The 24,924-nt window shown below is 33.4% G+C and overlaps 5 protein-coding genes across 7 annotated transcripts; 2 read left to right on the plus strand and 3 right to left on the minus strand.

Moving 5' to 3' along the window:
• Window positions 1-1,846: 1,846 nt before the first annotated feature.
• On the minus strand, window positions 1,847-3,308 carry LOC25490128 (E3 ubiquitin-protein ligase ATL42). 2 transcript variants are annotated; one of them, XM_024777931.2, is made up of 2 exons: window positions 3,019-3,308; window positions 1,847-2,654 (listed from the first exon to the last, which is right to left on the minus strand). In XM_024777931.2, exon 2 carries the CDS (start codon window positions 2,648-2,650, stop codon window positions 2,021-2,023), a length of 630 nt encoding a protein of 209 aa, XP_024633699.1. In that variant the 5' UTR covers window positions 2,651-2,654; window positions 3,019-3,308; the 3' UTR covers window positions 1,847-2,020. The 2 variants fall into 2 exon arrangements, with proteins under 2 accessions (XP_024633699.1, XP_013462023.2); XM_013606569.3 differs by having other exon boundaries at window positions 1,847-3,306.
• Window positions 3,309-8,578: 5,270 nt separating this feature from the next.
• Window positions 8,579-13,391, minus strand: LOC25490129 (carotenoid 9,10(9',10')-cleavage dioxygenase). The gene is made up of 13 exons (XM_013606570.3): window positions 13,105-13,391; window positions 12,884-13,024; window positions 12,660-12,762; window positions 11,622-11,881; window positions 10,912-11,091; window positions 10,726-10,804; window positions 10,558-10,639; window positions 10,278-10,340; window positions 10,044-10,182; window positions 9,438-9,690; window positions 9,262-9,332; window positions 9,003-9,158; window positions 8,579-8,914 (listed from the first exon to the last, which is right to left on the minus strand). Exons 1-13 carry the CDS (start codon window positions 13,213-13,215, stop codon window positions 8,792-8,794), a joined length of 1,761 nt encoding a protein of 586 aa, XP_013462024.1. The 5' UTR covers window positions 13,216-13,391; the 3' UTR covers window positions 8,579-8,791.
• Window positions 13,392-17,220: 3,829 nt separating this feature from the next.
• LOC25490130 (probable glycosyltransferase At5g03795) lies at window positions 17,221-19,459 on the plus strand. The gene is made up of 4 exons (XM_024779077.1): window positions 17,221-17,865; window positions 17,947-18,077; window positions 18,969-19,317; window positions 19,433-19,459. Exons 1-4 carry the CDS (start codon window positions 17,221-17,223, stop codon window positions 19,457-19,459), a joined length of 1,152 nt encoding a protein of 383 aa, XP_024634845.1.
• Window positions 19,460-19,987: 528 nt separating this feature from the next.
• LOC112420391 (uncharacterized) lies at window positions 19,988-20,689 on the minus strand. The gene is given in 2 exon segments (XM_024779455.2): window positions 19,988-20,282; window positions 20,284-20,689. Coding segments are annotated over 2 exon segments (240 nt in total). The 5' UTR covers window positions 20,410-20,689; the 3' UTR covers window positions 19,988-20,168.
• A 497-nt stretch (window positions 20,690-21,186) lies between these two features.
• Window positions 21,187-24,322, plus strand: LOC25490131 (probable glycosyltransferase At5g03795). Of its 2 annotated transcripts, XM_024777942.2 has the most exons (5): window positions 21,190-21,531; window positions 21,714-22,206; window positions 22,297-22,427; window positions 22,592-22,940; window positions 23,310-24,322. In XM_024777942.2, exons 2-5 carry the CDS (start codon window positions 21,922-21,924, stop codon window positions 23,967-23,969), a joined length of 1,425 nt encoding a protein of 474 aa, XP_024633710.1. In that variant the 5' UTR covers window positions 21,190-21,531; window positions 21,714-21,921; the 3' UTR covers window positions 23,970-24,322. The 2 variants fall into 2 exon arrangements, with proteins under 2 accessions (XP_013462026.1, XP_024633710.1); XM_013606572.3 differs by having other exon boundaries at window positions 21,187-22,206.
• The last annotated feature ends 602 nt before the right edge of the window (window positions 24,323-24,924 follow it).

Below are 24,924 nucleotides of genomic sequence, written 5' to 3' on the forward strand. Positions count from 1 at the left end.
GTCGTGGGGGCCAAAGATCCAATACATAGGGGGCTGTTTTGTATTTTAATTAGTTAGGGGGCAAAATCGCAACTTTTAAAAAGATAGAGGTCAAAAGTGCAATTAAGCCTATTATTTAATACAACCCTAAGTTTTGAAATTAGATTGCCTTCAATTTCATGCAAGAAATTGACTTATTCACGATTTTGACATAACCTGATCGTTAGATTGCGATTGGCCGACTAAATTTTATCGCATAATTTTTTTTTTAAAAATAAAAATACTGAACTTAAAGTTTGGACTATCAGATCTTGATCCAACGACTGGGAATGTACCGAATGCGTTAATTTCTTCACCGTAGATAATCAAAGTTCTAAGATTTTAGTGATAATAGCAAGGTACTACAGCCACTCTGCAACTATGAGTTATCAAACTACTAATATTTATATATAAAAGTTAATTATCATATTTTGTTGTCTTTATGTTTTTAGAAAGACTTTATTCAATGAAACATATGTTAGGAATCCTATATTAAATACTTTAACAAAAATAATTTGTTTGAAAATGAATGTCATTTTCGATTTTCAATGTAGTATTAGCTACTTCTTTCGATTGTACCCTCTAATTAGTAGCATGTTCACTATTCTCAAAGGATGACTTTTACTTTAGTGGAAAACAAATCAATAGTCAACAAAGATAATTTGGTAAAATATCCATTTTCATTCTTCTAATCATTGCACTTCTTAGTATATGTTTGTAAAATCTTTAAACGACATTCGTTTTAAAACAGATGAAGTAGATAAAAGTCTTTAATATGGTATTTAAGTCATGAGACTTTCCCACTTAATATGGACCAATTTTGTGGATTCAAGTCTTCTGATATGCTTAAGTCCTAACAATTACAAATGTGGCCTGCTCTAATGGCTATACACACTAGTTTATTTTGCTTGAAGTAAGTCAAAGTATGAATAGGGAGGGTGGATTTAATCATTATTGTCAAGCAGGCCAGCTTCAAGAGAGACAGGCTTTTTAATTCTATTAATATGGCTGGTAGAGTATTAAATTATGGAGCTTTACTTGTTCTGCAAAATGTAATAACTTCAAAATTACTCAACATTATATTATCATCACAAGAACAAGGATCTCGGGTGGGAAGCAGGTTATGGGGCTAAATCAATGCAAAAGTTTGGTGGTTTGGTTGCAACTGAGATTATAGTGTCCAACAGTGACAGTTGGCTGCAATTGATGCAGTGTAACACCAATTAATTGCCTCTTCATTGTCTTCAATTGTTTTTCTGCAAGAGGAAGGAAGGATAGTATAATAATAGTACTCGTACGTAACACAGACAGGGAATTTTGATAAGATACCGGTATTAGTAGGACAAATAAATATTCTTATAAATTTTGAATTTAATACATATTATTTAGGTAGGTTTTCTTTGGTTGGAGACTTTATTTGATTTAATTTTTTTTAGAGGAAAAGAAAAGGGCGCAAAATTATTCCAAAGTCAATTTTAGGTCTCCTTTAATTTAATAGTGGAAGATTTAGAGGGGTGAAAATTAGAGGGATGTACAAAATTCATCCTTTCCGTGAATATGACCCTAAACCAAAAAAGGTTGACAAATGGGGGCATCAAAAGAATTATCTCGATGAAATGAGGATCTAAGTTGACATGTGGGTCATCCTTCAATTATCTAGGTTAACATAGTTAATGGTCTCAACCGTCAATTATCGAACTGCCAAGACAAATAGTGCATGACTTGGTTACTTGTAATCCAAATCGATTAATGTGCCACTCGTCCACTCCTAATTGTTTTTTTTTTTTTTTTTGCAAACAGTGACATTATTATCATAATGAGATGATGATTCCACATAAAGTGTTCCTAATCAACTTAGAAGAACAAAATGAATGATACATTATACCTTTACTTCTACATATTCATAAACCACACATTTGCATGCTATATTATAAGATTGTAATCCTCTGGTAAGTATATTTTATCTGATTAAACCGACAATGAATCAAAATGTACACAATGATCAAACGTTTGAAACTAAATGTTTATGTTGTTGTTGTAATTGAACAGAGTTTGTTTCTTGTCTTGCAAACCATTGAACTGTTCTCCTTGCAATTGGCATCCAAATCCTCCACAACCTCTCATCACTTCCATTCTCCCCACTTCTACTGATTTCGACAAACCTTGGAACATTTGCTATCTCAGACATACTCCTCTTCTCACCAGGATTCAATGCCGTAAACGAATTTTCTTCTTCATCAGAATGAACACTTGAAATTCCATGAAATTCAGGAGAGAATCTAGTGCTTGACATATCATGAAGCATTTCACTATTCAATGATAACAAATCTGAAGAATTAAGATCACTCCACCTACTCCTTGTAACAACATCAGAGATCAATATTTTATGATTAATCATATGCAAAGTTTGTTCTTGCTTCCACTTTGTAACATTGCTGCTTCCACCTTCTTCATGATCAAGAAGAACAAGTTCATGTTCATGTTCTTGTTCTTCTTTTTTGTTCTTTCTTTGTGATGGTTGTCTCTGAATAAAGATTTCAAGATTTGGATCTTCACTTAAATTTGAAGGGACTCTTAAGAATCTTGAGCTGAATGAAAAGGTGAAGTTTCTGATGTCACTTTCTTCAACCATATACCTGCAAAGAGGACAAGTAGAGTGACTTTCAAGCCACTTGTCAATACAATTCATATGAAAAGCATGCTTGCATTTCGGCAACAATCTCAGAATCTCCTCGTCTTCAAATTTCGATAAACAAACGGTACATTCTAAGCCTTGTTTGGATCCTTTTAAAGAAGAGAATTTGAAGAAAGGAAGTGTTTCAATTACTTTTTGTTCAACGCCAGAATTTATAGACCTCGATCGAGTTTGTCCTAGATTGTTTTGAAGATTAAGAGAGTTTGGGTTTAGAAGATGAATAGGAGTAACACGACAGAATTTGACATATACAAGTAAGATAAAAGTTAGGAAAAACATTATGGAAAGTACTATTATTACAACACCTTTACTTGGAGTAACACCTTTTGGTAACTCTGCCATGTTCTGTGTTTCTCTATTTTCTTGCCCTTGAGTGTTTAAGACTAGTGAAAGAACCATAATTACTATCAGAAAATGGTTGCTATTAGTATTAAACATGTTATTGTGGACTATTGTGTATATGATTAAGGGTTTTTCTCTCTGGATTTTTCTCTACTTAAGCATATTTGGTATGGTATCTCTAGTAGTGTAGTATGTATGATGAATGAAGACAATTTCAAAAGCTTTGAACTTTGTCTTATGATTTTTGTAGTAATTTATTGTTAATAGTCCCCACACTGATATGATATGATAACTTTACCTGTTTGTTGGTTTTGTTGTAGTGCTTGTCTTGGACAATTAATTAATAATATCTTGTATTTTAACAAGACAAATTTTGCATCAGCTGAGAGCTATATCTCTTGCTAAGACACATTTTTCATGGTTGACATATTATATTATTATCAATTTATTATACAAAATAAATGGCATTATCATGGATATGCGCTATGCATAGTTTGTTTTTATCAAAAACTGTCCTAGTTAAGCACTTGTTGAATCTGTTTTATTTACATTTTTAAATGAAGACTTTTATTTGATTGACGAAATCAATGTGACGAGCAACTTTGATGAAGCTTTGAAATGTAGTTTTTGTCAAAATTATAATGACTCACGGTAACTTTAATTTGTCAAAGCTATTATTGAGGTTTACTCGGTTAATTTTAGGGGTGTTCGTTGATGCGGTTTGGTTCTATTTTGAGGTTAAAAGTTATTAGAACCGCAAGATAAAAAAATATGCGGTTTGGTTTGGTTCGGTTGGATTTTAAAATGAAAACCGAACCAAACCAAACCGATGCGGTTTGGATTGGTTCGGTTGTTGCGGTTTTTGACCAGACAAAACAATATTTTGTTTTCAATATTAAAATCAAGTTTTTTTTTTTTTTGACAAGAAGAAACTTATTGCATTTCATTCATAATAATAGTACAGATACAAGATGAAATCATAATATGAATATGGAAACTAGCATGACGCAAAGTCAATCTAGCAAAGCTATGAACGACTTCGTTGGCTTGTCTCTGAATAAACCTAACATCAGAGGTTACTAAATCATAAGCTAACAGACGTCTACAGTCATTGATTACTACACTAAAATTAGAGACGCCACTTTTACTGCCATAAAGACTATCTACCACAGTTTTGGAATCAAGCTCAAAGTCCACAATACCTAGCTGCAGATCGCGAACCCAGTACATGACTGATAATAAGCCTAAAGCCTCACCCAAATCCACATCAAAGAGCGGAGACATCCATTCAGTCTTGGCCAAAACATAACGACCTTCATCATCTCGAATGCACACACCAATGCCAACCCAATTCCGAGCTTGAGAAAAGGACGCATCAACATTACATTTAAATCTGCCGGGACTTGGTTTAATCCACTTCAAGTCGTTCGAGGTAGCGGGATGTTGAGGGATAGGATGACGAATAGACTGAGCATTCCTCCAACTAGTAAGAAGAGATCCTGCACGAGCACAAATGGCTTGAGCTGTTTCAGCAACATTGTTCCATACTTTGTTGTTTCGATGCTTCCATATACTCCAGAGGGTCACACTGAAAACTTGCTTTTGCTGTTGATCCAGGTGTTGTAAGATAGCAAACACATTGGTTGGAAAGCTTGCATCAATATCAAAAACAGCCATCAAAACACTCCATAATCCACTCTGTAACCAACAAATCTTGCTTTTATCACACATAAAGAACAGATGGGTACTATCCTCACCAAAGTCATCACACACTGCACACCTATCAGTACACTGAACTCCTTTTGATTGCAATCGGATTCTTGTGGGCAAACACGTACGACAAGCTCTCCATAGAAAATTCTTGACCTTTGGGGGCAATTTTAAACTCCAAATACAATTCCAGTTACCCGGCACACGGTGTTGTACAACTGCCACATCATGATTCAGAATATCCTTGTAAGCACTTTTAACTGAATAGGCACCATCCCTCTCGAAATTCCAAACAGGCACATCATGAGTTACCGAAGGGAATAGTGGAGTATTAAAAATATTTCTAGCAGTAGCACTGTCAAAAAAAACATTAATTAGCTCCATATTCCATTGTTTTTGGTGTGTAACCAACAAATTAGAAACGGTAATAGATGGCCACTCCAAATGATGATGAGTAGACGGTAAAATTCGTGTTGCATTCCTGAGCCATGGGTGCTCCCAAACTGAAATGTGTTCTCCTATGCCTATGCTCCACTGAAAACCACGGCGAATCACATATTTGGCACTCCATATGCTACGCCAAACATAACTAGGATTATGGCCTATGCTAGCTCCAAAATAGTCACTTCGAGGAAAATATTTAGCTTTGAGTAAACGAGTGATTAAAGACTTTGGAGAAGAAACCAACTTCCAAGCCTGCTTGCCAACCATAGCCATATTGAAAGCCTTAAGGCCCTTAAAACCCATACCTCCAAACACCTTAGGAACTGAAAGGCGTTCCCAAGATAACCAATGCAATCCTCGAGAATTCGCTGAATTATGACCCCACCAGAAGGAGTTTAACATTTTCTCTATCTCATTAATGAGGGATTCCGGAAGAAGGAAAACACTCATCACATTGGAAGGGATAGATTGCAAAACAGACTTAATGAGAACCTCCATTCCAGCCTACAAGAGACATCTACTACTCCAGGAGTTGATTTTATTCCATATACGATCCTTAATAAATTTAAAAGTTGCATGTTTACTACGTCTAATCATAGATGGTAGCCCAAGATATTTACCTGTTCCCAACACTTGACGAACACCGAGAGTAGTAGCAATGAGATTCTTCAAATCATCTGGAGTATTACGACTACAAAATAATTCTGACTTCTGGAGATTAATGGCCTGCCCCAAAGCTTCTTCATAAGTAGCCAAAATATTCTTCATACAAACAGCCTCACATTCACAAGCTTTGAAGAAAAGAAAGCAATCATTTGCAAAGAGAAGATGAGAAATAAATGGTGCATCTGTGCATATCATAGTACCTCTAATGTCATTGCGACGTTCAGCTTCACGAATTAGGGAGGAAAGACCTTCAACACAAATGATGAACAAATAAGGTGAAAGAGGATCACCTTGACGAAGGTCGCGCCCTGGTACAATAGGACCCACCGATGCTCTATTAACCAAGATCGAGTAATCAATTGTCTCAACACAAAGCATAATCCAACTAACCGATCGAGATGAGAAACCCATTTGAATCATGATATCTCGTAGATAATTCCAATCTAGTCTATCATAAGCTTTACTAATGTCCAACTTAAGTGCAACATCCCCACTCTTTCCTTTAGCCTTTGCCTTCATATAATGAACAATTTCAATAGCCACCATGGCATTGTCTAAAATGGATCGATCTGGGACAAAAGCTGACTGATTAAAATCAAGTTAAAAGTTAAAAACAATTTATTTTTTTACAATGTTTCAAATTTGAACAAACATTACAATTTTATTTTTATCCAACAATGTTCCACTCAACATAGACCAAATTAAAAGCATAGACCAAAAAACAAATATATTCGATAAGAATTACAAAATACTAAGATTTTATCATTTTTTAAAATTCTCATTGACTTTATATGATTCAAGATATATCTAACATAAGCATATATGCAATAGTGCATGAAGAATTAAATCAAAGCATATAAATAACATGTCATTTTATAAAAAAATTCATTGAATTTCTATGAGTAGCTAGGTTGGATGATTAAGTTTAATTAGTGTTTCTCTTATGTTGCGGTTTAGTTCGGTTTGGTTCGGTTGCTAAAATAAAAACCGTAAACTAAACCAAACCATACAATTGAGTAAAAAAAAATGATCCGAATACATCCGAATCAAATGCAATTTTTACAGTTTTTAATTTGGATTGGTTCGTTTACGATTTATCTTTTGGGTTGATTCAGTTTTGAACATTCCTGATTAACACTTACCCTCAATTCTGGTAATAATCCTTGAGACTCTTAAATAAAGGTGTAAGTCCAGTGGCAGCTTAGAATATTTAGCCATTTGATAGATATTGTAATTGCAATTGAAAGAACCAAATTTTGACTTGGCTTTTGACAAACACAGGCGAATCAATCCACATGTCATTAACAGGCTAATACAAGAAAATAATTTTTTTCAGGACTTTGATTCAGACTCACAAACACAAGATACTAATAAGCCTGTGGTTAAGAATAAAAAATGAATGAAGTATGAAATATTTAATGTATCTGAACATCTATCTTTAAAATATAAATGTATTCTATTTCATTTTATCTTATTTTAAATAATTTAATGAATAAAATTTAAAATTAATTGTTTTATTCCATTTCATTTATTTCAATCACTCCAAATATATACTATATAACTCCATTTATTTTAATCACTCGGAATATTTTGTTGGATTCCAAAGAGTAACATATTGTTTTGGACTATATTGTTGGGTCCCTATGTAAGGACCTACTTGGACCATTATAATAAGTTACTGATATACATGAACCAAATAATTTCGAAATGACAACGACCGTTATATCTATAAACTGGTAAAATTGATTGCATTATGTATTGACTACGAAACTTTAGGTTTGATGATAACTAGTATTGTTTACTAAGTTGGTCATACGTAAGTATCAATAAGGATAGGACGTTCTAACATGTCTTAACCTTTATAATTTGGCAACCTCGTATGTTCCATTTTTTTAAGAATCTTTGATATTTTATTTGTAGAGCGAACACCAATTCAAGTCCGTGTGATAGATAGAGAACCCAATTTGATATATCCTTCAGAAAAATATACTCTCCTTTTAGTTCAAATAATAACAAAGGGACATTTTGGTCGTTGAAATTGAAATTGCTGCGTAAGAAATATGAGGTAGAAGAAGTATTGTATTAGATGTATCGAAAGTTTTCCTTGCAATGGTGGTCATGTGGTGTGTCATTTAGATGCATCGACAAGAGCGTTACGGCAATTGCATATATATGTGAATGAGAAAACCTTTGTTCGAGGAAGAGCATATATACCAAGATGAATGGAAGGATGGATGACTCACGCTTGATCAGAAGAAGATTGTTGTGTAGCAAATGTGAGACAAAAGTCTTATATTAAATGCAAAAATGAATGTTGAACAATAGATAAATAAGAGGACTCATAAATTTAATGTCTTAAGGTTTTTGGTGAAGATGTCTTGTCTCTCTCTCACTTGCGTGATTACTTTTGGTCCAATGTAAAAGATCCACGAGATTTCCCTCATAACCTAACAAAAATTGATTTAAAATTGATTTCTCTTTCTTCTTCCTCCCTCGTATGAATACACCGGTTATCATCACTTGTGTGAGTTTGAAATTTAGACGATGCAATTAGACATCTTAAAAGAAAAAACCCTACTCTGAACACCGCCGCTTCGAAGGGAATAAAACGAGAAAAATGAAGAAAGGAGAATGTTCAAACTTTTTAGAAAAATACACTATCAATTTATTGACTTTTTGAATAGTTGGTTAATTATGCTCTTGTATCAACGGTTATGGTTATTCTCATCACTTGCAATTATTGTTATTAATCCATAACAACATACAAAGAGAAACACTATGAATCTTAAAATCCATGAACAAAAGGATGAATGAAGTTTATTTAGTTACTCTACTAACACAGTTGCTGCATTTTCAAAATTTAGTAATATGATCTCAGGTTTTAAGGCATATATGTTGATATATAAACAAATGCATTTAATAAGAATCCTGGAATGAGATTGGCATGAAGGCTCCATGAAACCCATATGGAACTCTGAAAGGAATTTCAATTTTGGCAACCGTCTCGCCAGAAAAATTCTTTGTATCGATTATATGAACCTGAAAGAAAATCGATAAATGAGTTAATAACTATCCTAATTTTCAACAAGTGTAATTAATTTCAAGAATACAAAGCTACTCAACCTACTTGAGATGTGTTAGTATCTTCATTGTGAACAAAAGTAATGATCAAACCATCATCTTCTTCGACACCTCCATCTCTAGGCACAAACGCTGCCCCATTGCAAAATGTATTCTTCTCAAACATATGGTATTCCATCCTTATAGGTTCTTCTTTTTCTCTCTGCTTCAAAAAATCTATGTTATGACACTGATAATAATGCTACTAAGGAATTATATGAAATTACCACTAGGGAAAGGAATTGTTAATTATAGCATTCTTTTACCTTTGACATAGAGAATTCAGCACATGTTTCTTCTAAGTATAGCTTAGCTATACCTCTATATTTTGGCACATCTAAATAGCACAAGAACAAAACCATATTATAAATATTTATATAGAAAGTATGAAAGGCTAATTACATGTTACAATGCTCTGGATAAAGAATAAACTGGTAATTACCTTGAGTGGTAGAGCTTGTAGGATCAACTACTTGTGTGTATGCATATCTATGCTTAACACCAACAAAGTTTTCATTGATCATAGGAAAATCCATATAAACAAGTTTGTTACCACAAAGATCTTTCTCCTTAACCTCTCCGGTTAGCATATTCAATCGCCATTCATGACAACGAGATAACCACTCAAATTCTTTCGAGCTCGGATCAGGTTCAGGAATTAAAGAATCAAGAGATCTGCAGCCTCTCACTACAACCTGTTGATCCACACAATTAGACATACCTTCAAAATTTAATGCAGCCCTTTTATTCTAATAATAACCGATATATGATATGAGCCTCTTTGAATTAACTTATTTGAATTTATCTACCAACATAGTTAATTATATGCAAGATTGTTTGGAAGAGCTTATGGAAACAATTTTTAACATGTTATGTAAGCAGTTTTTACCTTATTTTAACTTATATGAAAACAACTTATAACTTATATGAAAACAATTTGTCTTTATCTATCTTTTGTTATACGAATAACTTATGCGTAAACGCTAATTAAGTTGCTTATCCAAAGAGCACCGAATCATTTATATAGTACTCCAGGTTAACAACTTGCCTCATCTCCATCCTCAAAAGAATTGATAATGTGAAATGTGCAATTGGGTTCCACCTCAAACCATTTGATTGAGTTAGCATTGCCATAGCGTGGCATTACCCCAATCCTTGCATATTCTTTCCTATCATACTTTATTAATCTACACAGAAACAAGAGATTCTGAGTAACAAGAACTTTTCTATGCCCTAAACATGAATAAACTAAATAGAAGGCATTCAGTTCATATGTACTCACTGGCCTCCTCTTAGAAGTCTGTTTAGATCAATGGTTAGTGGAAAATCCATGATCACATTGTACCTGCAAAAATATTCCCATAAAAAGCATATTTTACATTGCATTTTTTTTCGGTCAAGTGCGTATGTATTTTATATGGGGCATAACTGATATGTTCAAAACCTACTTATAAAGTGACTTGCTTTGTTTTTTCAAGATCTTATAATTTGAATTTGTAATATGAAGATCTAATAATTTTAGAAATAGTTACGCCAAACCAGCATAATTGTCAATAACCTACCTTTGTGTAACACCTATGTCATGGCAAAGACTACACCTGTTTAGTTTGATATCAACTTTATGAACCAATTTCTTTCCATCGGCTGAAAAAAAAAAATGTCTAAGTAATTAATATTAAAAAACTATTTTTTGTTCAACTTTTTTCTTTTAACAAAGCACAAGAGCTTACCAGAAATAATTCCAACCACGGCAAAAGGTTTAATTGGTTCCACACCTAATGTAACTAGCTCCCCTGTAATTGGAGCTTTCTGCGATAATGGTACATCAAAAAGAGTTAATTTGAGAGTTGACAAACAATAGTAGAGAGCAAAAAGTGTTGATTTGCAAAGCAAATATAATAGGTAAACAAAAAAACCTTTGGATGGCTGGTAAAAGGTCGATTCCATGCTGCGCTGAGTTCCCAATTGTTTAAAGTTTTCAAGGAAAAAATATCAATCTCTTGTGGCATGTGACTTTCAGCAACTGAGTAAAACTTTCCTGAATGCTCAAACACATTGGTGTTGCTAATGTATTTGTTTACTTTGCCCGATCTCAACTGTTAAGTCCACAAGATTTAACCAAACCAAATGAGTTCATAATATCGTCTTTAAGGGACCGACATCATTCAATTTAAGTGACTAAATTGCTATTTCGTAATTTTAGGGGACTAAAATGACCGACTCTTATTGGACCGTCATAATATTCCTAAGGACCTAAAAGATCTCCAGAAAGGGCTTTTAGATCCTCTCAGAGGCCTCACTGCCCTCCAAAAAGGCCCTGAAGCCCAAGGCGCCGCCTTTACTTGCTTCTAGAAACCTCTAGAGCATGCCTAAAAATACTTAAATACTCCTGTTACTTGCTTCCTAAGTAACCACAAATCAAGCCCATAGAGGGCTATAAATACAACCCTTGAGAGTCTTCTCAAGGCATGACGAATACAATACAAACCCTAATTCTTATTGTACTTTTTGGCAAGTGCACTTATAATTTTGAGGACTAAAATAACTAATTCTAAGGAATAAACTATTTGCAATAAAGGGTGCTTAATTTAAATGTGCTAAAAATGAAATGAATTAGGAAGCTGACCCAGTTGAAGAGATAAGCAGACAAAATGGCAAGTGAATTGCCTTCTATGGCTGGCAAAAACAACGGTTTGTTTCTTTGTTTTTCAAGCTTGTATGTTTCGGTTTCAACGTGCTTGTTGTTATAGAGGACTGTCCAGCTACCATGATTTGATTTTTTAAAATACAATGCATGTAGCATTCCTTCTCCTTCCACCCAAATATGACTTGACCTACCAAAGATAGAATTTGTTGATTTCAATCCTCCAAAAAGTGGATTTGGTCCTGCACATTATATATTAATGTAGCCATTAGCAATACATATATTAAGTGTCAGGCTTATGGTGTTCAAATCACATAAATACCCTGTTCGTTAGAAGGGAAACCTAGTTCTATGGTTTGGTTTGGGAGGGCTATTGGAAAAAACAACAAAAGACAAGAAATATGGTTCCCTGATCTGAACTGGAGGACTCAAAAATATGCATTGGAAGAAAATGCTAGAGGGCTTAAAAAAATAGACATTACAGCGACCAAAACTCGAACTCGCTATATTTGTATGGACCAAATGCATATTTAAGCTTATATATAAAAAGATAGTTTATATAATTTTGATTTGGATTTCTTGTTGTAATTGTGTAACGCAATTATTGTCCAATCGAAATAAACGATCGAGGTCGTTTTATTGTGAGAAATAGAGTTTAAAATATAAACTGTCCGATCTCAAATCAATGATTGAGAACCACCTGAAAACACTATAACAATGAATACAGGTCCATCTAAGTTGACCTGTTAAAAATCCATGTATTATTCGTTTGTGTTGTTTTCTCTGTTTTATCAACAATATTGTATATATAATGACAAAAATTGCATAAGAAATGTAAAGTTTCTTCTTTGGTGTCCTTGGAAATGAAGTTTATCGCATCTATTTACCCTTGAATTGATCAACAAGCTAGTAACTTACTATGCTTCATGTGACATCACTTTGATTATATACTGTCTAACTAAAAATGTAACTACTAACTAGAAATTATATATGTTGGGTTAATGTATATATCATGCTTACCATTTCTAATGTAGACACCCTCTGGAAAATCATTCGGAATTCGTCCATGGATGCAAGTCACAACTATGGCTTCCTCCAACTCTTCCACAGGAGCAAAGTTACTCTGCAGCGCATTGAACAGGTAATGAATATATAGAACAAAATTTAAAGATTCAAAAGAACACAATTTATATGTACGGAGAAGCAAGAAGAGCTTTAATATATATATATATATATATATATACCTTAGATGGAAGCAATGGCTTGTCAATGAATTCAAAGAATGAATCCACAAAAACGTCGATCAATTTAGCCACAGTATTTTTCATAGTTTTGGGAATATCTATTTGCAAGGAGACTTCGGGTAGAGTTGGTCTCGTGTTTGACTGCTCAGTGAGTTGATTAGCATCATATTCAACCAGTGAAAAATGTGTGAAAACAAAAACAAAATTAAATTCATGCTTACCTTGAAAATAGAGAAGAGTGGAATATTGTTATAGTGACGAGATCCTTTCTGAATACCACAATTTACTATAAATGCATTATTATTGTATGAAATGGCCATAGCCTTATACATGTGGGTTAATTAGCAGGTTGTTGTTTCTATATATAGTATGGTGGCCACTAAATTCGGTTTTATAAGGTTTGAGTTACTCAGCAACTTGACAGTATGAGTGTAACTGGAGTTGGACTATTGAAGTAAAGGCTTTATTTTTATTTCTTTATATAAAATAATAATAAATTGATAATGAAGTACTAGTGGTAATATGAACTTTGTTAAGAACAATTTATAAACTTGAGTTCAACCAATTGATTTTGCTTTTGAATTTGGATTGGACATTAATAAGATTATACACTTGAGAAAGGAGGAAAAAATATTAAAAATCTGCATGTGATGTGATTAATTAATTATGAGAGGAAAAATAAAAAACCAAGGTAGATGTAAAATAAGAAAGGCATAAACATGAGTTTACATCTAGAAAAGAGACGCATCTCTATGCACTAGTAGGTAAAATCCGGTTTTTGGCTTTATTTGGAGCTTTCAACACATTCGAATATTCCTTTTTTCGCAGAAGCAAAGTTAATTAATCAACTAACAGCCATAAACTATGCGCAAAAAGTTTACAAGATCAATAAATCCAGCAAGAACAATTTGTTATTAAAAACAGCAGCTCAATAATACAACAGCTCAAGACAAGGATTCACCAACACGATCGGGACTAATTAAAGTGAATACCCCACAACCAGTTACTTTATGACTAGCAACAATTTAGAGCATCGTCATGGCACCTACAATGTTGAGTACTTCCCTTAATTAACACAGTTAAATAAACTTCTTCTTAGAACAGCAAAAATATTAGAAGAATAAAGAAAAAAAACATAACTTCTAAGCATGGTTCATTTGAAAGCAATTCAGCTGATTTACATCTTAAGTTGAAAGATTTACATCTTGATTGAATTTTCATAACATGGTCTCATGTTTTTTTACCTTTCATTTTGTTTTTTTTGACAAAAACAAAATGATATTTATTCATTCAAATCGAGAGATTACATTATTTATCACCGCTAAAAACGTAAATGATGAATCTGCGAACAAACTCACAGCATCCAAGTTAACGACATAATGCCTACAAAAATATATGATAAAATTAAAGTGACCGGGATATTCATCGCCTCCGGATTTGCAACGTTGACGCCCAAATCTTTGATTGAATTACTGATCTTTCAATATGAATCAAATGAACACCGCACGACGATGGGAAATCAAACAACGCCGCACAAGACGACAAACAACAAACCACCACACTTAGATGATGAAATCACAAAGAAAAAAAAACCTAGATCTATGTGAAAATTTAGATTGAAATAGAGAGAAAAATATGAAGATGGGTGATTTCAGGTCAAGAATTGACCCAAAATCACCCCTCAATAAAGAAACTGTAAGAGAAAACCTAAAGAGAAAAAACTAAGGCCGACTTGTTGGAGAGGGACAGGTATACTAAAGCACCATTGATCTTCTATGGATATTGGAATGGAACAAATAAGTTACGTACCTACATGATGCTTGTCAATGGGAAAAATAGCAAACAAGAAATGTTTGTGCTCTTTTTTATTTTCAAAATAATTTAAGTGGAGATTGGTGTCTACCTTTTATTTTTTTTTTGGATATGTATCAATGAAGTATCTGATAAATATTTTTTAAAAATTAATTTGATACTTCGTGAGTGTGTATTTGCGAATATTCATAATTTAAGGTCCTTAACTAATACTTTGGACACTAGTTAACATTTCCCTTACATAAAAATATAATAAATAAATAAAAAATGGTATTCACTCGTTGCTTATAATTTCAGTGGTCGAACATATACATATTGCTAAAAAAAATAGCATATGTAATCTATTTAAAATTGTCTTCTTGGTTGTTTTAGTTTGCAACATTTGAACGACAATTTTATATAAAAAAATATTGAGTAATTTTTAAATTTATTAAAAAAAATATTTTAAATAATAAATTTTGTAGGACTATTTTTAGTAATTTTTTTTTTAAAGAGGCGACCTGTTTACTTGTTTAGCCTGTAGCCCGTATTAGGCACTCAAGTAGTTTTTTTTAGAACCCATGTTTTAAGATTATTTCTTTTTCCATCCTATCAGTTTCTCGTGCGCCATATGCAGTTCGAATTATAGAATCCGAACAACATAAATACCCATAAAATCTCCAAAAAAAAATCTGAAATATTTCAGACTTTAGAATTCGAATAGGGTGCGCGAGAAACTCATATGGTGAGAAAAGCAATGTCCGTATTTTAATAGGCTTTGTTTGGTTTGGCCCAATAAAGTCCAAAGCCCGTTAAATGTTGTCCCAAAATGGGATTGGTAGCCAGCTTTGGCAACCCTAGTTTACGCAATGCGATCAATGTTGCCTACCTCTGCAACTATAAAGCAATTGTAGTTTGTACATTTCTTGAGTGAATTAGAGTTTATAGTGTTACAAGAAATGTATGTTGACCCAACAATATTTTGTCCAACTTACAAAAATACCTCTGAAATGCCTTTTTTTCTCAATTATGTGTCTATATAATGGTCATACTCAACAATCTCCACCTTGGTATATATCAAGCCCCTATGAAGATTTCATGTACAGATCTTGACAACTGGGAGCACAACTCCTACTTAACACTGAGAAACATGTAATAAGTTCAAGCGATGCTTGAATATCACTTATGATTGGCTTGATCAACATATCAGTTGCATTCTCTGAAGTATGAACTTCTTTAAATAATATGTCAAGATGCAAGTAAGTCTCTGATCTTTTGAAACCTCGCATTATATAACCCGTCTCTTGTCTCTTTTATATGTTTATACATTAGTCATACTCCGATGAGTCTCATATATATAAGAAAATGCTTGGACAAAAAAAAAATGTTTGGAGGTTTTGTTGTCCAAATTATAATTAAAACATTTATATTGTGAATTGGTTATTTAACTTTTAACCCTTATTTATTTTCAATAAAAATCATTTTCAAAGATAATTTAATGTAATTAGGTCATATTTCATTTATAAATATCATAATTGTAGTATTTAGTGTTTTTATTGATTTAGGTATTATTTTTTTCCTTCCTCTAGGAATGCGTTACAAGCGAAAGCAATTAGTCGTCAAGTTTCCCCATTAGTAGATCAACTTACAAGTTCATAAAGAAGGGTATTACAAGTTCATAAAGAAGGGTAAAACATATGAATTTAGCATATTACAAGGGAATGAATCTTCTTCCATTAACAAATTATCAGGTGGGGACGAGAGCATGATAAGCTAATAAGATTGGACCCACCGTTAGTATGATGAAAATCAAAGAAAAGACACGGCAGCCTCTTAACTTTCACGTGCCTCTAATCTAGATTCTCATCAAAACACTTTCTTTTGTGTGTGTTGGATTGGATTAGTTAGCGCTTTACTCCTTCCGTTTTAAAATATAAGTAAATTTTACTTCTTAAATTCATTTAATTAATGATGTATGTGATCCATATTATGAACCACATACATCATTAATTTAAAAAATCTAAAAAAATAAAATTTATTTATATTTTAAAATGGATGGAATAGCAGAAAAGAAGAATTATGAGCTACGTCCGTGTAACAATAAAATAAACTATTATTATGATTTTATGAGTCATATCATAATAATTGATTCCTTTCTTGAAATAGTTGACAGACAGCTTTTTCTTTTTTTACCCCGTGAAACTGGGTGGTGACGGGATCACAGGGGAGTTTGGGGTCCGACCGAACACCAACAACATTGTTTTTGTTCTGTTTTGCTTCGCTACAACTTCCTTTGACTTCGAGACTCCTATCTGGAAGTACTTCGTACCAGGTAATTCACTTCACGTTACCATTTTTCTATTTCTATCTTCAACCTCAAATTAACCACTTCCTATTTCTATCTTATCATATGTACCATGTTCTTTGACTTTCATACACAATTTGCCTGTTTCTTACTTCTCTTACTCACTGGATCTTGTTTATTATCGTGTTATAATTTGCAGAGTCAGTTCATATGCTAATGTTTGTTCCGTAATTCTAGCAAAATGGGTCAACAAGTGTTCTCCTTATTTCACCTAGAAAGAAATAAATTGTTATCCATTATTGGTATTACCTTTGCACTTATTTTAGCATTCCAATATTTTGAGCTACCTTATGGTAACATTCTAGTACCTACATCAAATCTTCGCAGCAGCAGCAGCAGCAGTAGTAGTAGTAGTATACTTCAACCTGCATATTCACCATCTGCCTCTGAAATATATAACAATATTACCCTTTTGAATCAAACAAATTCAGAACACCCTCTTGACAAAGTTAATGAAACTCGGTTGTATGAGGAAAATGACACTATTTCAAGAACTGTTATAGGTATGAATTTGTCAAGAGAAGTCAACAATTCATATCATAATCTTCATCCCCTTTCTCCTGCAATTGCGCCAACATATTTAACTCCACCACCTGCTGCAAGTCCTCTAACAAAAGTGTTATCAAATGATTCTGAAATTACCGATTCCATGAATGATGAGAGGTTCAAGCCATTAAAAGATGATGTCAATGTAATGAACCATAATTCTTCTATCGTAACTGTGCCTAAGGTGACTACAAGTTCTCTTATAAAAGTTCCGGAGGTAACATCAATATCAGATATGGATAAGTTATTGCTTCAAAGCCATGCTTCGTATCGATCCATGGTATACGAGTAAATGTAATTTTGTTTATTTATTTTATGTGTATTCTTGTGTTCTGTTCTTATTTTGCTAACTTGTGTTTAGAGGCCAAGGTGGTCTTCAGCTGTTGATCAAGAGCTACTGCTGGCCAGATCAGAGATTGAAAATGTTCCAGTTGTAACTGATGTTGGAAATCTTTATGCTCCTCTTTTTCACAATGTTTCCATGTTTAAGAGGTATCATTTGATTATTATGGTATTTCTGGTTTTGAAAATGGTTCAAACGCATCTTCTGCAAATTAACTCTACACCAACAATTTACAATTTAATGCTATTTTTGTAAGGGTTGTGTTAACCGGTGCCCCCGCGGCACTAGTTAAGGTATCTAAAAAAGGAAAAATTAAATTAAAAAAGACACTTTTTTGACCTTTGAGAAATTGATTACACAGTTTTCGATGCAAAAGCTACTATATTTTGCAATGGACATATAAAGATATTTTTTATTTATGGTTTAGATGATAAACAGGTTCAACTTTTTTCTGTCCTCTGATAACATATATACTATGAAGCACGGACACTCCTTGGATTAGAGGTATCCCGGTGTCGGACGCGACATGTGTCCGACACCGACACTTGTATTTACACTGAATTATGTGATTTTTTCAAATTATTAGCTGTGTCAGTGTCCGTGTCCGTATCCGAGCTTCAAATATATATGACATAAGCAATTGTGGCACTGTTAGGGAGAGCATATGGAAACAGCTTATGACCTATCCAAAAGTTGTTTTCAGCTTATTTTCATAAGCTCTCAATGATAACTTTTGAAAATATTTTTGATAAGTAGTTACATGAAAATATTTTTGATTTTATTATATCTTTTATTATAGAAGTACTTTATGCATAGGTACTTATATGATAAGCACTTATGCTATGAGTGTTTATTAAGTTGTTTATCCAAAAGGGTCTACAGAATATCAGTGTATTTATTGATCGGCTCATTCAAAATTTATGATAAGTGCTGAATTTCATGATGTCTTTCTCTTTTTTTGGCTCAATTTCGTGAGATATGAAGCAATATTCTTGGTGGTACTGCTAAATTTTCATTTCACCTTAACTGCCAATTATTAGGAGCTATGAATTGATGGAAAAGACTCTCAAAGTGTATGTATACAGAGAAGGGTCAAAGCCAATAATGCATTCACCATATCTTTTGGGCATATATGCTTCCGAGGGATGGTTCATGAGGTTGATGGAAGCTAATAAAGCATTTGTCACGAAAGATGCAAAGAAGGCCCACCTGTTTTACTTACCTTTTAGTTCTCGAAGGCTCGAGGAAGCATTATATGATTCAAATTCACATAGTCATAGGAACCTAATGCAGTATCTGAATAACTATGTAGACACAATTGCCAGGAAACATTCTTTCTGGAATAGAACAGGAGGTGCTGATCATTTTCTTGTTGCTTGCCATGATTGGGTATGTTTTTCTCACTTCAATCAGTGAGTCTTTTCTGTGTCAATTTGTTAAGGCACTAGCTATAATTGTTTACTATTTCACATCTAATGCTTTTATTGTTGTTGTTGGCAAACAGAAACATGCATTGTTAAACTCTGAGTGAATCACCAATATATTTATTCTGTGAAATTATAGTAGTCATTCAATTTAGTCTCTGAAATTAACGAAATCTGAAAAAATTATTGTTGAAATTGAAAATCCTTGATCATGCAAGTCCCTTTGAGACAATTTCAGGGAATGAATTGTGCTGCCCAAAAGTGATCACAAATTTTCAATTTCAGGGATTATTTTGAAATTTCATCAATTTCAGAGACCAAATTGTATGACACCTACAATTTGAAACTAAATTGATGATTTATTTGGTAAACTATCAATTCTATTAGTACCCTTCTTTCTTTGCATAATATACCTTTGGACTGCAATCTGCAGGCACCTTCAGAAACAAAGCAGCGGATGTCAAAGTGCATAAGATCCCTGTGCAATGCCGATGCCAAAGAAGGTTTCGTGTTAGGGAAGGATGTGTCACTTCCAGAAACTTACGTCCGAAATGCAGAAAATCCCACCAGAGACCTCGGGGGAAGGCCAGTTTCAAAGAGAAAAACGCTTGCATTTTTTGCAGGCGGTATGCATGGTTATGTCCGTCCAATTCTGCTGCAGCACTGGGAAAATAAAGATCCCGACATGAAAATCTTCGGTATGCTGCCAAAGTCGAAGGGAAACAGGAACTACATTCAGTACATGAAAAGAAGCAAATATTGTATTTGTCCAAAGGGATACGAAGTCAACAGTCCAAGAGTTGTCGAAGCTATCATCTACGAATGTGTTCCGGTTATTATATCAGACAATTTTGTGCCACCTTTTTTCGAGGTTTTGAATTGGGAATCATTTGCTGTTTTTGTTTTGGAGAAGGACATTCCAAATTTGAAGAGTATACTTGTTTCCATCCCAAAAAAGAGGTATCTTCAAATGCAGATGAGAGTGAAAAAAGTACAGCAGCATTTTCTTTGGCATAAGAGTCCTGTCAAGTATGATATATTTCACATGATACTCCATTCTATTTGGTACAACAGAGTCTTCACTGCAAGAACTAGATAAATAACTTTTGTGATTTCAGAGACACACTCCATGTAGAGTAAACGGGATTTTCTTCATTCCTTTTTGTAAAAAAAATAATAATAATAATAATTTTCACTTGAAAGTTAAGAAACTTTAGTGCCTAGATATTGATTTATAATGTCATTTTATTTATCTGTACATTCTTTGAGTTTTTTTGTGTAAATAAATTTATGAATCCTATTCCCTTCGCTAATTGGCAGTTTAATTGAATTTTACCGTGTCTTGTGAATCATATGGTGTCACCGTGGTGTTTAATAATGTCATAAAACATAGAGTCATGGATTTCTAAACAGATTAGCATCACTATTGTGTGTTTTGAATTTTGGATTAATATTTACAATGACATTTTTTTTAAGCATAAACATCAAGTGTTAAAAAAAATGAAAAATTGTGAATTTGAATCCGAGTTCGAGCATATCAAATGTCGCAGCAACCTGTTATCATTTGAATTATACTTTGAGATTACAATGACACTTTTTATTAAATTTCTGAAGTTTTTATGAATAGTGGATTTTCAGTGTCGTGTTTTTATGTTTGCATAATGCCAAAAATATTTTTAACTTGTATCTACGAAAATGGTACAACTTAAAAAAGTACAGCAAGGTGACAAAAAAGGAGATATATTGGGAAGTTTAGTTTATTAAACCATTTTACTGGTAGATACTAGATATAATATAACAAACACGTTTTTGACTTTTTCCCTTACTGTCTGCATGTTACTCTCCTCATTTTTCTCCGATCTTGTATTCCTATGTTTATCCCTGAAACAGTGACACATATTATTATTTTATTTTATTTTTTTATTCTTTTTCAAACAGACAGAACATAAAAAGTCACATAAACAAATCCTTTCTCCACTGTCGGTGCATTCTCATGATCCGGTAACACGTTATTTCTCTCTTCTTACAACAACATCCATCTCCTTCACTTCACTCACCCATCAAAATCCTTCACCAAATTTATCAACTTTTGGGCCTGATCTCAAATGGGTTTGCTTTGAAAATTCCAAATATGAACCATTTCATGATGGGTGATCCATGAAGTTTCCATTTTCTTGTGGTACGTGTATTGTATGTTAGTACATTCTGCAATTGTAACATGGATCTGGGATATTTTAGATTTCTATGTCTAGCAGAAACAAGAAGATTAGTTTCATTGTTGGGAATAATAGTAGCTCTAATTTTAGTTCTTCAGTTTTCTGAACTTCCAAATACTAAGTTTTTTTCTTCTCTTACTGCCAGAATCAAAAGTTTTACATTGGATACACCTTTGGTTAATTCTACAATTGGTGATAATAATGTGAAACTAAATGCTTCAAATTCAAACTCTACTAATCCATTACAAAATATAGCAATTAGTCCTCAAGCCTCTTCATTAGATCAAGTTACAAATTCAGAAAAGAGTAAACAAATTGAAACTGTTGTTGGATTTAGAAATGATGGTTCACCAATGGGTAGTGTTGATGGAAAAGATGTTAATTTAACATCACAAGGGAATCAATCTTCCTTGCTTGCACCACAGCCTATGATACCATTGTCCAACGGAACATTCTTTGATTCAAAAATGTATCCAAAGGATGGAATTTTGGAAGCTTTGCAAGCTAATTACAATGCAACAAAAGGTAATGATAAGCTCATGATTTCAAAGAATTCCAAAAAGAAGCCATCGAAAATAGTTGCGATATCTGAGATGAACTTAATGTTACAGCGTAACCATGCTTCTTCTCAGCGACCGGTATGTACTAGATTATGTGCCATTTATTACAATTGTAGATGGAATGTTGTCATTAGATTTCTAATTTGTCCCGTTTTTATTGTTTTGTAGAAACCGGCGAGTTCTTCAGCTATTAATGTGGAAATAATGAAAGTGAAGTCGGAGATTGAAAATGCACCTACCATTATGAATGATTCAAGACTTTACTCACCTTTATACAGAAATGTTTCCATGTTTAGAAGGTAGGTATCATAAACAATTATCATATTTTAATGTACAGAATCTACTCGAGCCAAATCACTGCATTACTGTTCAACCATAATTGACCAAGATTCAAATTGAATCTTACTATTATGCTGATTAGTAAGTTAGTAGTTATGTTAGTTTCCTTTGGTGTCTCTTGCAGGAGTTACGAACTAATGGAGAAGATGCTCAAAGTTTATATCTACGCGGATGGAGACAGGCCAATCTTTCATGAGCCATTACTGGAAGGAATATATGCATCTGAAGGATGGTTTATGAAATTAATGGAAGGAAACAAACAGTTTACCACTGAAGATCCTGAGAAGGCTCACTTGTTTTACATACCTTTCAGTTCTAGATTGTTGCAGTTAACTCTTTATGTTCGTAATTCACACAAACGTTCGAATTTAATCGACTTCATGAAAAATCATGTCGACATGATTGCTGGAAAGTACCCTTTCTGGAATAGAACTAATGGATCAGATCACTTTGTTGTTGCCTGCCATGATTGGGTGTGTATGATTGCTTATACTTGTGCAAATTATGATTAATGCATTTTCTGCCCCTTAGCACAAGCAAAAACTATAATTTTCCCATTTTTCGTCATGCATTTTACGACAAACAATATGACATGCGCCCGTGGTCCTGCTTTCAAATTTGGACTGAATACATTTACTTTTTTGCTTCTATTTAAGTCTAGAAGGAGTAATTTGTAACCATCTCACTCAAATACAGGGAAAATTGCTTTTGATGTAACCTATTTGCATTTGGACTATAGTATTTACAACAGAACATGCCTAACCATTATTTATGATTGAACCATTAATTTCAGTCTCATCAGTAATTGAGTGGAAGAATAATTAACAAGCACAATTTCTCAGGCTCCTGCAGAAACAAGAGGGCGTATGCTTAATTGTATAAGAGCTCTTTGCAATGCTGACACTGAAGTAGGATTCAAGATAGGAAAAGATGTTTCTCTTCCAGAAACATATATAAGATCAATTGAGAATACTGTCAAAAATCTAGGTGGCAACCCTCCATCTGAGAGGCCTATCCTGGCATTTTTTGCAGGCGGTTTGCACGGTTACGTTCGGCCTATGCTGTTGAAGTTATGGGAGAACAAAGAACCTGACATGAAAATTTCTGGTCCATTGCCACATGTCAAAGGTAATGCAAACTACATCGAGCTCATGAGGAGTAGCAAATTCTGTATCTGTGCAAGGGGTCACGAAGTTAATAGTCCGCGTGTGGTAGAGGCAATATTTCACGAATGCATTCCTGTTATCATATCTGATAATTTTATTCCTCCTTTGTTTGAGGTTTTGAATTGGGAATCATTTGCTGTGTTTATCGAGGAGAGACATATTGCTTATTTGAGAGATATACTACTTTCTATACCAGAAGAGAAATACTTGGAGATGCAGAAGAGGGTGAAAAAGGTGCAAGAACATTTTCTTTGGCATAATGAGCCTGTTAAGTATGATTTGTTTCACATGCTCCTTCATTCAATTTGGTACAATAGACTTTTCTATACAAGTTAGATGTAGTAATCATGTGTCAATTTTGTAGAAAACTCATTGTGTAAACATAACAAACAGCTAAAACAGGAATAATATGCTGGTAGGAAAAAAAATCATTAGTTCTTGTTGAGGGTCATTTTTATCCCCAAAATGAAGAAATCAACATTCATAGTAGAGTTTGTCAAGCATATTATTGTTTGGTTGCTTGGTGAAATCATGAGACCTATTGTTTTATGCTTCTTGTGAGATTTGATCAAAATGTAGAAGTGTTTATCATGTAACAGCAGAAACATGAAATCACTTGTTTACAAAAAGTTTGGATGGTTTGAGACTTTCTCCTATGAAATAATACAATTTTTTTTTTCTCCTATAAACTCATTTTGTCATTTTCACATATATTAAGAAAAGTAGGTAGTATAATATGTCTATTTTGTTGTGTAACTTGAGAAGAAAAAAAAAACAAGTTGTGCAATTGTCATTCATGAAGTATGTCAGAATGGAAGGGGGGGGGGGGGGGGGGGGAATTGAAGTAACTTCTTTTTCTTTTTGCAAAAGCATCAAGTTTTTCTTTGCCAAAAATGGAAGATAAACGGAAAACTATACAGCAAGCAACAGATTAACCTCTTTATTTTACTTGTTTGAAAGATCCTCTTTATTGTTTTGAGCTGTTGTGTTGGATTCACGGAAAAAAGAAATACACAAGTGTTGCAATTTTCGTTAAATCTGCATCGGACTAAATTGGTGAATGAAATTTATTTGGGAGCTTCTATGGTGCAGTCAGAAAACTGACATTTTTGAAAAAGTTAATTTTGATCTTAATTTCATTTTTAAATTGTTGATTTTTAATTAATGATCAATAGTAATTCATCTAGTAATGCTTGCAACATCTTGGACTTACAGGTACTATTTTATTGTCGGAATCTTTAACATGCAAACAGAGTTGATGATATTATGTGATAGCCTTACCCATTTTTGC

The sequence above is a fragment of the Medicago truncatula genome, chromosome 3, assembly GCF_003473485.1.
Source record: "Medicago truncatula cultivar Jemalong A17 chromosome 3, MtrunA17r5.0-ANR, whole genome shotgun sequence".
Classification (NCBI taxonomy): Eukaryota; Viridiplantae; Streptophyta; class Magnoliopsida; order Fabales; family Fabaceae; genus Medicago; species Medicago truncatula.

What these genes read in the sequence shown, in the direction of transcription:
- LOC25490128 (XM_013606569.3), bottom strand. Translation starts at nt 3,151, where the DNA reads ATGTTTAATACTAATAGCAACCATTTTCTGATAGTAATTATGGTTCTT.
- LOC25490129 (XM_013606570.3), bottom strand. Translation starts at nt 13,215, where the DNA reads ATGTATAAGGCTATGGCCATTTCATACAATAATAATGCATTTATAGTA. An exon ending in AGACTTCTAAGAGGAGGCCA is followed by an intron (nt 10,183 to 10,277) that starts GTGAGTACATAT and finishes GTTTCTGTGTAG; the next exon opens with ATTAATAAAGTATGATAGGA. An exon ending in AAGATACTAACACATCTCAA is followed by an intron (nt 8,915 to 9,002) that starts GTAGGTTGAGTA and finishes ATTTTCTTTCAG; the next exon opens with GTTCATATAATCGATACAAA.
- LOC25490130 (XM_024779077.1), top strand. Translation starts at nt 17,221, where the DNA reads ATGGGTCAACAAGTGTTCTCCTTATTTCACCTAGAAAGAAATAAATTG. An exon ending in ATGCTTCGTATCGATCCATG is followed by an intron (nt 17,866 to 17,946) that starts GTATACGAGTAA and finishes ACTTGTGTTTAG; the next exon opens with AGGCCAAGGTGGTCTTCAGC. An exon ending in AATGTTTCCATGTTTAAGAG is followed by an intron (nt 18,078 to 18,968) that starts GTATCATTTGAT and finishes GCCAATTATTAG; the next exon opens with GAGCTATGAATTGATGGAAA.
- LOC25490131 (XM_013606572.3), top strand. Translation starts at nt 21,571, where the DNA reads ATGGATCTGGGATATTTTAGATTTCTATGTCTAGCAGAAACAAGAAGA. An exon ending in AATGTTTCCATGTTTAGAAG is followed by an intron (nt 22,428 to 22,591) that starts GTAGGTATCATA and finishes TGTCTCTTGCAG; the next exon opens with GAGTTACGAACTAATGGAGA. An exon ending in TTGTTGCCTGCCATGATTGG is followed by an intron (nt 22,941 to 23,309) that starts GTGTGTATGATT and finishes ACAATTTCTCAG; the next exon opens with GCTCCTGCAGAAACAAGAGG.